Source organism: Phascolarctos cinereus, unplaced genomic scaffold (assembly GCF_003287225.1).
Source record: "Phascolarctos cinereus isolate Bilbo 61053 unplaced genomic scaffold, phaCin_HiC Scaffold_5;HRSCAF=322, whole genome shotgun sequence".
In the NCBI taxonomy this organism is placed as follows: Eukaryota; Metazoa; Chordata; class Mammalia; order Diprotodontia; family Phascolarctidae; genus Phascolarctos; species Phascolarctos cinereus.
Window position 1 is genome coordinate 331875036 of NW_027555958.1, and position 16274 is coordinate 331891309.

General features: G+C 37.3%; 1 protein-coding gene across 1 annotated transcript in view; it reads right to left on the reverse strand.

Moving 5' to 3' along the window:
- URB2 (URB2 ribosome biogenesis homolog) overlaps positions 1 to 16274 on the reverse strand; it is a 41409-nt gene that overhangs the window by 9267 nt on the left and 15868 nt on the right. Inside the window, exons 5-9 of the mRNA XM_021000427.2 lie at positions 15029 to 15183; positions 11978 to 12088; positions 9752 to 9994; positions 4904 to 4991; positions 2026 to 2165 (exon numbers count right to left, since the gene is read on the reverse strand). Coding sequence (XP_020856086.1) covers positions 2026 to 2165; positions 4904 to 4991; positions 9752 to 9994; positions 11978 to 12088; positions 15029 to 15183 — 737 coding nt within the window. The remainder of the gene's footprint in view (positions 1 to 2025; positions 2166 to 4903; positions 4992 to 9751; positions 9995 to 11977; positions 12089 to 15028; positions 15184 to 16274) is intronic.

Consider the following 16274-nt stretch of genomic DNA (forward strand, 5'->3'; position numbering starts at 1 on the left):
GCTTTTTGTAATTTGCAGATTTAATAAGGATGCCATCAATACTTTTATCTAAGTTATTGACTAGCATGTTAAACAGAATAGGCCCAAAACAGATCCTTTGGCTACTTCACTAGAGATCTCCTTCCATGTTAGACATTAAAACATTAATGGCTACTCTTTGGGCATAGCCATTATGCAGTTCCAAATCCACTATGTTACACTACTGTCTAGCCTATATCTTCCCATTTGGACCAAAAGAATAGCAGGAGGGCTTGTGTCAAATGCACTGCAAAAATTGACCACATTCCCAATATACTAAGACTGTCCAAAAAGGAAATGAGTCAGTCTAGAATGGGCTATTCTTGGTGAAGTTCTGCAGGCTCTTTATGATCACCATTTCCTTTTCTAGATGTTCACTATCATTTTACTTTAATAATACAGTCTAATATTTTGCCAGGAATATAAATCAAGTTTACTGGCATTTAATTTGAAACACTAATCTTGTCTTTTAAAAAATGGCATATTTGCCTTTTTCCGATCCTATAACATTTCTCCCATTTTCTGTGATCTTTCAAAGATCACTGACTGTGGTTTAGCAATCTCATTTGCCAACCCTTTTAGTTCCCCTATGCCTAGTGGCCTGAACTTATCAAATGCAGCTAGATGACTCTCTTACTATTCCATCCAATCAGTATAAATCTCAAAGCAAAATATGTACAGACATCTCCCTGAGCCAGAGTTTCAAGCTCAAATAAAACTGTCGTGTTTCTTACAAGCTGGAATTTTGAGTATAGGCTTAATGACGGAATATCTGACAGTGGAAGGGTGAGCGGAAAATAAAGAAGGGAGAGAGAGTGAACAGATGCTAGCATTAGGCACTGGCAGAAAAAAAGGGGGAATCCCAGGCTGCTTTTCATTCTAATGAAGCCAAATAAATGGTTTCCTTCAATCCAGAAACTATTACGCTGTTCCTCAACTGTCTTCTCATCATTATGTGACCAAAACATACTTTTATTCTTCTAAAGACACCGATACTGATTGATGATACAAAGGGGGCTACTGACAACCAGTTACACAAGATATGGAAGTAAAATGGAAACCTGTGTTTATACATCTCTGAAACCTAGTGTCCATTTGCAAAAAATCCCAAGGATGCTAAAGAATTGCAATTCTAAAAATATACACTCCATGAGTTTCTCTAAAAAAGGGGATTAGCTCTGATCCACTGACAAGAATAAGCAATGTTCTTTAAATCTATCAAACTTCTACTCTTTTCCTCCTCTATAATCTGATCTTTGTTCCACTGAGAGGTAGTTTTAGTACAGCAGAAGTCTAACTGATATATCTATTGGTAGTATGACTATAAACAAGTCCCTTAACTTCTCTGGGCCTCAGTTTCCTCATATATAAAAAGAGAGAGTAATCCTTGTAGCACTTGTAGTACCTACCTCATTCACTTGGTCATCGTCTGGGTTTTGATAGCTCAGAGTAAGAATAAATTGCAATTGTTTCTGTTCTGGCCGGAAACCCTAAGGGACTTGACCTCCCAGTTTCATTTTTTTTTCTCTTTCAGTAGGCAAACTAGGCCATCTTTTGTCTCGTTTCTTATCTAGCCTTAAATCACTGGACAAGCGTTGTCTCAGAGAAACTGAGACCTGGGAAAGACCTTAACTTAAAAAGGCTCAGGTCTGCACTGGGGGCCATCTCCAGTCTTCCTGACCTCTGTCTTGCCAATGGACTCAGATGACCCTGGAGAAGAGAGTGAGGCTGGTGACTTTGCACAACCCTGCCTCACTGAAATCCAACTCACTTGCAAGTCCTCACTCTCCTGACGTCATCGGTCCTCTTCAAGAACAAGGGACAAACAACAATAACCACTTACCTCACAGGGCTGTTGTAAGTACTTTTCAAACCTTAAAGTGCTCTCTAAAGGCTGTTATTTTTGCTCTTTCACAAAATAAAGGCTTTGGTTCACCTTCTTGTGGTCTACAAACGAATCCAATGGAAGGCTGCAGAAAAAATCTCTGGTTGGATATCTGGTCTTACCTTTTGCAGTTCATTCACATACTGGGCCACCATGAAAGAAGAAAACATTGTAAAGTCTTCAGACTTTGCAGCTATGTGGCTATACATTCTTTCTACCAAGCGTGCACATTCTAGGACTATGGTCAGGTCTTCTGTATTCCCTAGAAACATAAAAACATCACAAAATTGATTAGGGCAAAGTTCTGCATGTATCAGTGCATTCCTATTATCTAATTTTATACACTCACTAATTAACACTAACGTACTTTTCAGACTAATTTTACTCAGCCCACCTCCTGCTAGGATGGTAAGAAAGAATAAAGAAAAGTAAAATGCTCAAAAGAACATGGGTTTTATTTGGAAGTGACTAATTGGGATGAAGTAATAATTCTTTAGAAGGCTACATTTATAAGACTATGGCCTAGCTTCCTAAGAAAAAGTACAAATCTCCATTGCAAATATATTCTTTAAATGTTAGTATGTAAAGCAATGGGGAAAGGGGAGGAGAAGAAAATAGGCATTTATATAGCACCTACTATATACCAGTTTTTTGATCTTCATTATTTTGTGCAAGTCCAACCATATCATTCTAAGATCATCAAGCTCATCACTTCTTATAGAACAGTAGTATCCCATCACAATCATATACCACAACTTGTTCAGGCATTCCCCAATTGACAGGAATCCCTGCAATTTCCAGTTTTTTGCCACCACAAAGACAGCTGTTGTAAACATTTTAGAACACATAGTCTCTTGTCCTGTTTCCCTAATCATCATAGAAATGCTTTTTAAGTCTAAGTCTGGTGAAGAACTGTTTAGCTGACATTCAAAAATCAGCCTAGCCAATTTTGGAGACTCATCACTAGAAGACTGGCCGCTAGGTGGTAGCTTTTGCAGCCACAGCAATTCATGCAGATCATCTCCTAAGACAGAGAATTTATAGATGATGAATTTATAGATGCATGACATGAAGCAAATAGGACAATTTCATTCCACACCCATATAAACAGCATTCTTATTTCAGATGCCATGACAAATTTTAAGAGCCTACATTAAATAAGAAGTAAACAGTCCTATGCTAGCAGAACTGAAGTCTATATCAGCAGTAAGAAGATTCAATTTGCTCATAAATTGTTTTCATCACATTTACAATCTAAGTTATTCTGTATTTTGAAATGGTATTCTGAGGACTTCACATATACCCATACAGAAATGCATAAACTATAACAAAACATCAAATGCTTTAAAAAATAAAAATTAGGTAGCAATGCTAGACTTTCTAAATATGACCAAAAACATGGTTAGAAAAGATAAAGTAAATGGGTAAATAAGAAAAGGTGAGAAAGGAATGATAGAGGCTGGTCAAGGAGCATGGCATCCAGAGGATATAGAATGAATGTAGTTTTTTTAGGCCCATCTAATTTGGTAGAGTAAATATCTAAATTCTTAACCTTGTATGTGGATATTTCTAACAGCCTTTAGTTCCAAGTTCTAATAACTCACTTATCTAATATTTCTCCTCTTAATTTCTGAAGTATATCAATGTGTACACATACGGCTATAATGCTAGGATGTGACATATATTTATAAGATAAATGCATACATTTGAACAAGACTCATATAGCTAAAAATCCACCCAATACAATAATTTAGAAAAAAAAATCAGAAAAATTTAGAGTACTAAATTCATGAATCCATGCTAATTAGACTACAGCAAAACATCCAGTGAGCAACAAGCCAGAGTCTAATACTACATCTAGCATGCTATAGAATACACCATAACACAGAAGTTGAAAACTGTGTGTGAGGAAAGCTTTTACGGTTAACTCTTCATTATCTGTGATGTCCCAAATAATGGTTTCCTATTGCCCACAATGACTAACAAGACCCCAGGTTTCAAAGAGTAATACCAAACTAGAATAGGGTCAGGAACAGTTATGGAAGAGTGAGTTGTTGACAATAAAAATACCATAGTGTCTAGTAACACTGATATATGTTATCCATACCTTTTCCCTCTTCCAGTGGCAGAGATAATTAAGACTTAAGTATGCCAATAAATTAGTTGTTTGAAATAACATCTTAAATAATCAAAACTACCAAAATGGGAAATAGCTAGGCTCCACATCAATTTGTCAGAGTTCTTGTCAACCAAGAATTAGTCTCAGTGAGAGATGCAAGCTCCATTTAGTAATGGACCTGATGAAATTGTGATGTTTTAATGAACAACCTTATTTTGAGAATTCATTCTACAGGTCTACATTCTCTATAAGTTACCTAGAGGACTCAAAAAAATCCCAAGTATTCTGAGATGAACTTAGTATTTCAGTGTATTCTTTCTTGAAATTACAGAAGCCTAATTCAATTTTCCCACTTAGATATATTAATGCCTTCAAAAGAAAAAAAAATACAGCAAGTATCACTTGGTACAGGCAGCAATGGGAACCTGACTGAGATTTCCTCTGATTTCTGAGCTATCAAACATGCTCCAGTTTGGAATTATGCTCTGCTCCCCTTGATCCTGCCACAGTGAGGGGATGGGAGCAGTCTTGACAAGTGGAGAGGCCACTGGCATTTTGGCTTCACCCTTCCTTATACTGCCCAGACACTACCCCTGGCTATATCTTGCAACATTCCCACTGGATTCCCTCAGTCTCCATTTATCTAAAGCTCTAGAGTAACACCATCTTCCCCCTGCCCCAAGCTTTCACTACTTCCGCATTCCCCAAAGCTGAAAAGTTCATTTGGCTCCTGAATTTAAGGACTGACTCTTAGATACAAATAAAATTTGATGAGCACTGATTTAGACTCACTTGGGGAGCTTTCCTTTTAACGTTTCATACATTAAAAAAGCCACATCTTTATACAAAACTGTATACCCAACATGATATATGTGAAATACCTTTGTCTTTCTGACGGCCTTCATGCATAACTGAAAACACCAGTCTGTAAAAACTGTTCAGAAAAGAGGGCAAAGCTTTCAGCATCACCTGCAAAATAACAGTTAAAAGACTATAAGTCAACTAATTTTTATTTGATTTTCAAAATATCTTTTGAATGAATAGCATATGGCCACTCAAAAGTATAATGCATGTAAGAGTCAAGTGGTATTACCCCCAAAACAGAGAATTACAGAATTTTATAGTATCTTAAATTCCTAAAAGTATTTACACTCAAGTAGGGCTGGAAGTATTTTGCTACCAAACTGGATATCCTAATTAATGGGAAATAAGAATAAAAACTTTGATTCTATTTTGAGTTGGAAGGGACTTTGTAAAGAGATTACCTAATTCAAAAACTGTTTCACTTTTTTTTTTAAATGAGGAAACTGAAGCACAGAAATTAAATGACCTACCCAAAGTCACACAAAAAGCTAATGGCAAAATCAAGACTATGCCCTGGGTCTCCCAACTTCTAGTCTTGTGCTCTTTTTACTACATCTTGATGTCTTATCATGAGAATCAGACAACTGGGATGATGACAATGTTCAACAGGTTTGCTATAGCAATAATGAATTTGTTCAAATAACAAATACATAAACAATAACACGTCATCTAAAGCAGCAAGGTACTCCTGAGAGAATGTGCCAAGAATTCAAACCACCACCACCACCACCTCTCAGACCCAGATGGAGGTAGTCCAGACCCTGAACCCAAGAGCCTTGAGAAGAACAGTGCTCCCTATATTACTAGCCTTGCTTCCAGCCTGAGTTCGACAGCCATCATTAAGGGGAGAAATCAATATGGAAAAGGTCCTACCATCAACACCACCTGCTGACTGTCTCCAACTAGCAAAGGCCAAGAGTCCTGGCATTAGCAGCATACCTCGGACCACTGGCCCTGTTTCTAGACCAATCTCCAAAGCCAACATCCTGAGAATAATCCCCTTGGAGATGTGTGGCAACTGCTTTTTCAAATGATGCAGCCACAGTTGCCGGAAACTCAGAAAGGAAGATTCTCTTCAACAAAGTACATGGCACCGTCAAACAGTTGAATATCAGAGATTGCTAAGCAGTTAGACAATACAATGGACAGTGCCCTGAGCCTGGAATCAGGAAGACCTGAGTTCAAATCTAGCGTCAGACGCTCCATGGCTGTGTGAGCCTGGGCAAGTCTCTTAATCTCCGTTTCAGTTTCCTCAACTGTAAAATGGGGATTATAACAGCACCTACTTCCCAGGGTTGTTGTGAGGATCAAATGAGATAATAGTTGTCCAGTACTCGGCATAGTGCCTGGCACATCTGTCGTTGTTTAGTCATTTTTCAGTCATGTCTAACTCTTCGTCGGGTTTTCTTGGCAAAGAAACTGAAGTGCTTTGCCATTCCCTTCTCCAGCTCATTTTATAGATGAAGAAACTGAGGCAAACAGGATTAAGTGACTTGCCCAGGGTCACACAGCTGGTAAGTGTCTAAGGCAGATTTGAATTCAGGTTTTCCTGCCTCCAGGCCCAGCACTCTATCAACACTGTGCCACCAAGCTGTCCCAACCTGGCACACAGAGGTGCTTAATAAATACTTGTTCCCTTTTCCTTCCCTGATATGAAACTATCAATGAAAATGGCACTAAATATGCAGAATAAGACACGTAGTTTTGGACATGGCCAATATGAGAATTTGGTTTGCTTCATTATGCACATTTATTATAAACTTTGTTCCCACCCTCCACACCCTTGGGAGAAGGGAGGCAGAAGGGAGAAGAAAAACTATTTGTCAACTGGGGGAAAAAAAGCAATTTTTTTCAAAAAGAATGACATAGAAAAGAAGCATTAACATCGGCTCTGCCACTGCACCCTAAAGACCGCGGGACCTTTCCATTTGACTTGTAGCTAAAGCCTGATGTGCAATATACCTTATTAGAATATGAGTTTCTTGAAAGGAGGGACTGTCTTACTTGTCTATTTGAATTCTCAGCCTTCTTGACCTCCATGCAGCCTCTGAAATGGTCAATCACCTTTTCCTCCTTGATACTCTCTTCTCTCTGGGTTTTCAGGATACCACTCTCTCTTGGTTTTCCCCCTCCCTGTCTGAATACTCTTTCTCAGTCCCCTTTGCTGGATCTTCTTTCAGATCACACCCTCTGACTGTAGGTGTTCTCAGGGTTCTGTCTTATACCCTCTTCTCTTCTTCCCCTATACTACTTCCCTTGGTAATATTGTCAGTTCCCATGGATTTAAGTATTATCTCTATGTTGATGATTTCCAAATCTACTTATCCAGCCCTGACCTCTTGGCTGAACTCCAGTCTTGTGTCTCCAACTGCCTACTAGACATCTTGAACTGAATGTCCTGTAGATTTTTTAAACTGAATATGTCCAAAACTGAATTCATTATCTTATCCCTAAGTTCGCTCTCTCCCATTCCAAAATTTCCTGTTACTGTCAAAGGTACCACCATCCTCTCAGTCCCCCAGGCCTGTAACTTAGGCATCATCCTCAATTCTTCACTATCTCTCACTCCCCACATCCAATCTATGGCCATCGCCTATTGATTTCACCTTTGCAACATCTCTTGAATATGCCCCCTTTCCTCTTCAGATACGGCTGCTACCCTGACACAGGCCCTCATCACCTCACACCTTAGTCTATTGCAACAGCCCTGTGGATAGGTCTGCTGCCTAAAAGCTCTCTCTACCCCAATCCATCCTCCATGCAGCTGCCAAAGTGAAGATCCAACCATGACACCCTCCTACTCAATAAATTCCAGTGGCTCCCTATCACTTCCAGAATTAAATATAAAATCCCTGATTTGGCACTCAAAGCCCTTCATAACCTAGCCCTCCCTGTACCTTTCCAGTGTTATGAAAACACACCCTCCCAGTGTGTATTCATCATTTCAGTGACACTGACCTCCTTGCTGTTCCTCAAAGAAGACACTTTATCTCCCAGTCCAGGGCATTTTTACTGCCTATCTTCCCTCCTCATCTGTGCTTTCTGGCTTCTTTCAAGGCCCAGCTAAAATCCTACCTTCTACGGGAAATTTGTCCCCAAACCTCTTAATACTAGTGCATTCCCTCTGTTGATTATTTCCAATTCATATCTCATTTGTACATAGTTGTTTGCATATTGTCTGTGATGCTGAGATGGTGAGCTTCTTATGGCAAGGGATTCTCTTTTGCCTTTCTTTATATTTCCAGTGAAAAAGGCTAAGGTCTCCCACTGTATCCAGGGCCATCTTACCACTGAACCCAGATGGCTCTAGAGGAAAAAGTGAGGCTGTTGACTTTGCATAGCCCTCACTTAAATCCAATTCACTTGCAAGTCATGGCATCATCACCTTCCTGATGCTATGGTTCTCTTTGAGGATGAAGGACAAACAACAACAATAACAATATATCCAGCATTTAGCACACTGTCTGGAACATAGTAGGCACTTAATGATCATTTATTGACTGACCGACTTCATACATTTCAATTACTTAAATGTTTTTTTCATTTATTCACTCACAATTTGTTATCAATCTCCCTAATCTAACCAGATCTTATACTAGTACCTATTCTAAATTCCAGCTAAATTAGCCATTGTCTACTTCTTGCCACCCTAACTATTCAATTTCTATAGCTTTGCCCATACAGCCTCTGATGTGTAGAAGATTTCTGCTGAAGAACCTCCATTCCCTTAAGACCCACACTCAGACGCCATCTCATTCATTAACTCCAAAGCTTCAGGTGAAAGTAATCCCTGACTCCTCACTTTTCTCAGAGCTACTCTTTGCCCCTACAGCATTCTACTTTTTCTCATAGTTATCTGTATGCATGTCATATCCACCCTTGTTCCACTAGGTAGACTACCTACATAATTTTTAAATCTGTATTATCTAGCACAATACACTGCAAGCAGAAAGTACTTAATGAATACCAAAGTGAAACAAAATGAAATTCACTTGAAAACCACTTTAGCTCAGGACCACGACCCCTTCAATTCTTCAACTTTGAGTTGACTTTTGAGACCATGTATTCATGTCACATAAAGTAAATAACACTGCAGGGAAAAGTCCTGACTACAATCTCAAAATGTTTAATAGCATGTCTTATACATACCAGTTTCATTTGCAACAGTCACGTATACTTTACTTGTTTTCAATTTTATTTCTCACTCTAAGGCTAAAACTCAGGATCAATTATTTCTACACTTACATCAAGAATTCAAAGACTATATCTACATGAGATGCTTTAGTTATTTCTGTATCTTTTTTTTTCCAAACTGGGTAATTCTCTAAAGGTGTTAAAAAGCTTGCTATGACATAATTTTATTATTTGTTAAAGTTTCTTATTAATTCTAAGTAAATATGGCATAGAGGCCGTTGGTGTCTCAGTGGATAGAGCACTGGGCCTGGTGTCACAAAGACCTGAGTTCAAATCCAGCTTCAGATACATCCTAGCTACGGGACCCTAGGCAAGTCACTTATCTTCTGATTACCTAACAAAATGGATCCATTGGAAAAGGACGTGGAAACTTGTGTATCTTTTCCAAGAAAAGCCCAAATGGTATCACAAAGGGTCGGACATGCCTAAAATGACCGAACAACAGCAAAAAACAGTCCAGCATATAGGAAATCTCACTGGACCGGGAGTCAGAAGAATCGAGCCATTGTCCTGAAGCTAGCACTTGGCGACCATGCGCCAGCTACTAGTTTCCTTATATGCAAAATGAAGAGAGTGGATTAAATGATGTTTGGTCTCTTGCAGTTCTGTAACTCTGTGACTTTAAAATAATAACGCTGGGAAAAGTCTCCTGGGACGCGTCCTCTCCTTACCTTTGAATGACACTGCAGGATGGAAAAGAGTGCTTCGTGGATCCCTAAGAAGATGCTACTGTACTCCTGGGGCTTCAGGTGATCCAGAGGGACTGCCAAAAGAATACCGAATGCCAGGCTGACATGATGTGGATTTTTAATTATGCTTTCTCCTTGGCGAAGCAAAGAAGCCACTGTATCTAAAATGGGCACAACGACAGTGAGGAGCAAGGACTGGTCCTGACAAGCCTCTTTGTTTAGAAACTGAAAAGACAAGCAGAAAAAAAGAAGATAAAACCCCAATTCAAAAAGCAAAGAGCAAAAGATAAAAATTTAAATAGTAAAGATAAAAACAAAAACCAATATAACTAATTAGAGTAGGTCCATAGGCAATGAAGAAAAGCAGAGGAGACTGGTAAATAAACTTTAAGGTCCTATAACGTGTACTTTGCCCTCTTTGCTATCAGCGTGCATTGTGTTCATCCACCTTGGAGAGAAGGCCTTTGTTAGGAACAGAGTTAACTCATCGACTTCTCAAAAGATGAAACCTGAAAGTTTGTCTCAGTGCACATAAAACATTGTCAATAAACAAAAAAATACAACAGTGTTTAAGCTTACTTATTACATTTCTCAGAGATGAATGGAAGGTGACAGACAGTGAATTAATATCTTTGGAAATCAGGTCGTGTATTAAAAGGCCCAGGTACTGCCTGACAGGTCATGGCTTAAAATTGCTTCCAACCCAATACTAGGCAGACCAGTTCTTACGGTTGAAATGCAAGTTCAATATCTGTGGCATAACACGGTTTTGGGAATAACTTTCAAAAATGATCAGGACTAAAAAATTATACTGTATATTTATTGTGAAATCCATCAATGCCATTCCTTTATACCATTTGAAGAATCTAGGGTCTCCAAAGGTTTCCAGAGACAGATAACCTTAAAGATTGTACCAGTAATTCATATTCTAATGGAAATTCAATAGAAAGAGACTAGGACAGCCTAAGAAAATATATTAAATTTCTTAGTCCCCCTATTTAAATCTCCTTCTACCTTTTTTTTTTTCATGACTGGGGTAATCATTCTCTTGTGTATTAAAGAACTTAAGTGAGAGCCAATAAAGGTGGTAATTCTTATTATGCTCAATAAACTTGGTCTTGAAACTATTAATTTCAGGATCTTTAGAAGACAGGAACATTACTCATTCCCAAACTAAACCATAGTAATTTTGCTGTAAAATAAGCTGTGAACCATTATGAACCTCTTCAGGTTTCCTAAGTGCACTCAAGGGTGCCAAACTATGTCATTTTCCTAAGAATTTAACAATAACTCCCCATCTGAAGCATCCAAGTCCATTAAATAAATTTATTTTCTTATTACACACTAAATTTTACTAGTTCAATGACTATCAACTCCAGCAAAATTTTCTACAGTGGCAGAGTTCCCCAAATCCTTTCTCAGTTATCCTGAGTTGGCAACATCAGAAGACATAATGTCTCCATTTTTTGCTATACTGAGTTCACTACTCTGGCCACTTTCTTTCACGGACAGAACTGAGATTTCATTGATGTTAAGTAATTCACAATATGGAAATGCCTTCTACTGATGGTAGACCAGCAACTCATCTACATTTAAAGTTTTAGAAAGTTGTCTGGGAAACTAAGAAGTTAAATGATTAAAGGCATACTTTCATACCTAATATCTACCCAAGGTCTTCCTAACTCCAAGACCAGAGCACTATACCACACTGCCTATCTTTCAGGTCATTTAATGCTGCCTAATAAAGACCAAGATTTTTTCCCGTCTTCTTTATCCACTAATGCTATGGATTCAACCCAATACATAACAGCACTTTACACTGTCAGAACACTGCATATACATAGTAAGGATTTCCTCTTATGGCAATCTCCTTCATATCATGGTTTCTAGGAATAAATATTATCCAAAAGACATAGACTATATATTTTCTCTTCTGTTTTAACCCATAGAAGTAATTACAAAAGGGGAAGGCATTATCTAAGGAAGGAGTTCTTAACCTTTTCTGTATTCTTTTCCTCAGAACAATGTTTTTAAATGTATAAAATAAAATACATAGGATTTCAAAGGAAAATAATTATACAGAAATACAGATACCAAAATATTAAAAATATAAATCAAAAAACAAAAAACCACCAACCTAATGGACTCCCAGGTTAAGAACCCCTGGTTTAAGGACTAAATAACTGTGTCAAACCACAAGATACTTACAGTTAAAGCTGAGATTATCTGAGGGCAGACCACCCAAAAAGATCTTATTTTCTCTCCATCTGAACGGCATTTGAGCAGCAGTTTGATCAATTTAATAGCTGACAAAATGTCCTAAGAGGCAAAAAAGCGGCAGAAGAAGAAAATGAATCAATCTTAAGAAAAAACATTACTATAATGTCATTAACAGAATCCAATACAATACTGATATCAAAGGACATGGATAACACGTAGTTTCTGTGTATTGATAAATGAGTTACCCATTCTATCGCTAAGTAGGTAGGGGCTATGACATAACCTAACACTATAACCAAAACTATAAAAGGTCTTACTATAACAAATATAATGCTGTGAGTATCCCTTTGAGGCTTACATATACTGGTGAAGAATCCCAGGAAATAGAGAGAATAGTAAAGATTATAGGACAATGTAAGAAAGAATCAATTTTGTCCCAAAATTATAAGAGAGTATGTCAGCCATCAGTATCTTCATGTAAGTTGGCATCAGTGATTACTATCTGCAATAGAATATGCAGTAACTCTAACAAAACAGTTTTCAGAAATAAAGAAAATCAGGTACCTTGAGAGGCATTCAGTGCTCATGCTTTGGCCATTCCAATATAATAAAAGTGATAATACTATCAAAGTTAATTTACAGATTTATGCTATACCAATTAAACTACCAAAGGGAGACTTTATAGAGCTAGGCCAACAACAAAATTCATTTGGGAAAACAAAAGATTTAGAATATCAAGTGAAATAACAAAAAAAAAAGATAAGAGGGGAAATAGTACAACCAGACTTCAACTTATATTAGAAAGAAGCAATCATCAAACCATTTGTTAATAGTTAAAAGAGAGAAAAGTAGCTCAATGGAACATACTAAATAAGGAAGAAAGAGAAATAACATAACTGTTTGAAAAACCTAAAAAAAAAATCTAGAAAAGAACTCCCTATTTGAAAAGAATTGCTGAGAAAAACTTGAAAGCAGTCTGATAGCAGATCTGTAAACCTAATTTGGTTTACACCAACACTTTAAACCACATTCCACAATAAATTTAAAATGGATATGGGTCCTAAATATTAAAGGTAATACTATTTTTTTTAAATAGAAAAAAAGACAAGATTGGGTATCTTTCATAGCTAAAGGTTGGGGGTAAATTCTTCACTGGAGAAGGGAAAAGGGGAACTTATAAAAACATAAATAGGTAATTTTGATTTTATGAAATTAAAAAGCTTTTGCCTGAAGAAAATAATGCAACTAAGAAAAGGGAAGATGTCATACTGAGGGGAAAAAGCTTTGTATCTAATATCTGATTGAGGGTCTGATAGCCATTACATATAACAGAAACATTTAAGACCAAAAGCTATTTCTCAATAGACAATGGTCAAAGGATATAAATAAACAGGTTTCAAAAGAGGAACTGCAAACTATTAACAACCATATGAATGTTCTAAATCACTAATAATCAAGAGAAATGCAAGTCAAAACAATACTGAGATTCCACCTCGCCACCAGTAAATTGGCAAGAATGATAAAAGATAGGAAGTCAATGTTGAAGGGCCTATGGAAAGACGGTCACATTAACTCATTTTTAGTAGACTTAAGAATGAACACAGTTTGGAAAGAAATTTGGAATTATGCAAAATAAGTGACTGAATTTCTATTCTTTGACCCAGAGAGTGCACTAATAGGCATATGTCCCAACGAGGTCAATAATTTTTTAAATGATCACATATACATTAAAATATTTACAGCAGCACTTTTTGTGGTAGAAAAGAACTGGAAACAAAGTAGAGATCCATCAACTGAAGAATGGCTAAACAAATTATGGCATATGAACACAATGGAATATCACTGTGTTATAAGAAACAATGAACATGATTAATACAAAGAATGGAAAGACACAAACTGATGCAGAATGAAGTAAGTGGGAAAAGGAAATCAACATATACAATGACTACAATAACATAAATAGAAGCTATAATAAAAAAAAAAATCAAAACTGAATGCCAGCCCCTCAAAAGACATATATATGAAAATACTTCCCACTATTTCTTTGCAGAAGTGGAGAACTGAGTATGGAAAATCATATATAATGTAAGACTTTTCAATACGTTGGTTAGTTTGCAGAATTTTTCTTTTTTTTTTTTTACTCATTCATATAAGGAATGATTCTCTGGTTAGTTGGGAGAGAGACATAACACGGGAAATGTAAGTGACATGAAAAGAAATTGGTACTGGACAAAAAGCTATTAAAAATCATTATAAGAAAGTAGATTAGCAGGATCCAAAAGCAATTAAACATAGTAGCCCAGTGTTTGATAAGTCCAAGAATATAAAATGTTGGGGGAAGGACCCTATGAGAACTGTTAGGAAAATCTAGAAAGTAATATGTACCTTTCAGATCAGTTGTTTGGGAACAATTCATAACCAGAAAAAGGGATAGAGATCACAAAAGATAAAAGAGACAAGTTTCATCATCTTTTCTTAATAATTAAATAATTAATTAATTTTTAGTTTTCAACATTCATTTCCACAAGCTTTTGAGTTTTCAATTTTCTCTCCCTCCCTCCCCAAGACAGCATACAATCTAATATAGGCTCTACATATACATTCCTATTAAACATGCTTTCACATTAGTCATGTTGTAAAGAAGAATTAGAACCAACAAGAGTAACCACAAGAAAGAAGAAACAAACAAAACAGAAGGAAATAAAAGAGCAAATACTATGCTTCGGATCTGCATTCTAATTATCTTTTTTTAATCAAATCTGTAATTTCATCATTACAGGGAGCTCTCAAAAACGAACTTCTTCAACCAACAAAGATCTACATTTGTTCTAAAATGTGTAGTTAAGAGAGTTGCTTGAAGCATTAAGAGGTTAAATGACTTACTCAGGATAATATAGCCAATATGTGTCAAAGACAGGACATGAATCCAGGGATATAACATCTCAAAAGTTTTTCCATTTGCATAAAGATCAGGTAAATAAAACTTTAGAAAAGACAAACAAGCCAAACACCTTAGAAACAGATAAGAGAATCACTCACGTTTCTATCTGGTCTCCAAATGTTACTGATCTCTAGTCCCTGTAGTATATGTTGCATTATCATCTGGAACTCCTCAGTGGTGCTTTCAACTAGCAGCTGGTTAAACAGTACTACCATAAGAGGTTCCACATCTTCACTGATGTGTATTCCAGGATCTGTGAACACAGAAAGAAAAATCCATCACTTGTCAGGTTGATTTAGAAGAAAAACTATCCTAGCTTTAAAGTTTATCTGATTTTGTTTATTTTCTACCTGGTTTTTTTCTCTAAAACTATTAATATGTTCAGGATAAACCTAAACAAAATTATGAAGCAGGCAGGTGATCTTAAGAGATGTTCTTTTTATACCACCCACTCTCCCCCTTCAGAGTGCAGTCCCCTATTGCTCTCGCCTTCCTCCCCCATTACTCCTTCACAACAATGTGAATTTAAATGTTGCCTCTCCATGGGATATTTTTCACTTTAACCTTGTCTCTAATAGTTGGATTAAAGGCTCATTCTCTATAAAGGAATTTCAAAGGTCAATAAGCAGGTGGAGAAAACATACTTTGGAGCAGGTCACCCTACAGGGGCTCCTAAAATCACAGGACAGGGACTGCCCCATCTTGAAAGGCCTAGCTCTACACATATTTTGTTTTGTTTTCTTTTGTTTCTCTTGGCTAGGCCATGGGGTTAAGTGACTTGCCCAGGGTCACACAGGTAGTATGTGTTATGTGTCTGAGGCCAGATTTGAACTCAGGTCCTCCTGAATCCAGGACTGGTGCTCTATCCACTGCGCCATCTAGCTCTACACATATTAAGCCCCCAATTTTAAAGCTAGAATGACCATAAGAGATCCATACTCCATAGTCCTCATTTGACATTAGGAAACTGAACACAATGAGATTAAGTCACTTGCCTAAGACCATATGACTGGACAGTAACAGACCTTCTGACCCACAGACAGGGATATTTCCAAAAATTATTTGGGCTCTCCATCCTTCAGAAGTGAGGAGAGCAAGCTTAAATGAAGGGGGGGGGGGGCTGACAAAACACAGGGCCTGAATGCTAGATGGCACAATGACTAGAATGTTGGGCCTGGAGTTAGAAGACCTTAGTTCAAAACTGGACTCAGACATTTATTACCTGTGTGACCCTGGGCAAGTCATTTAACCTCTGTTTGCCTCAATTTCCTTATCTGTTAAATGGGATAATAATAACATCTGCCTCTCAGGGTTGCTGTAGAGAAATAAATGGCTTTTTTACTC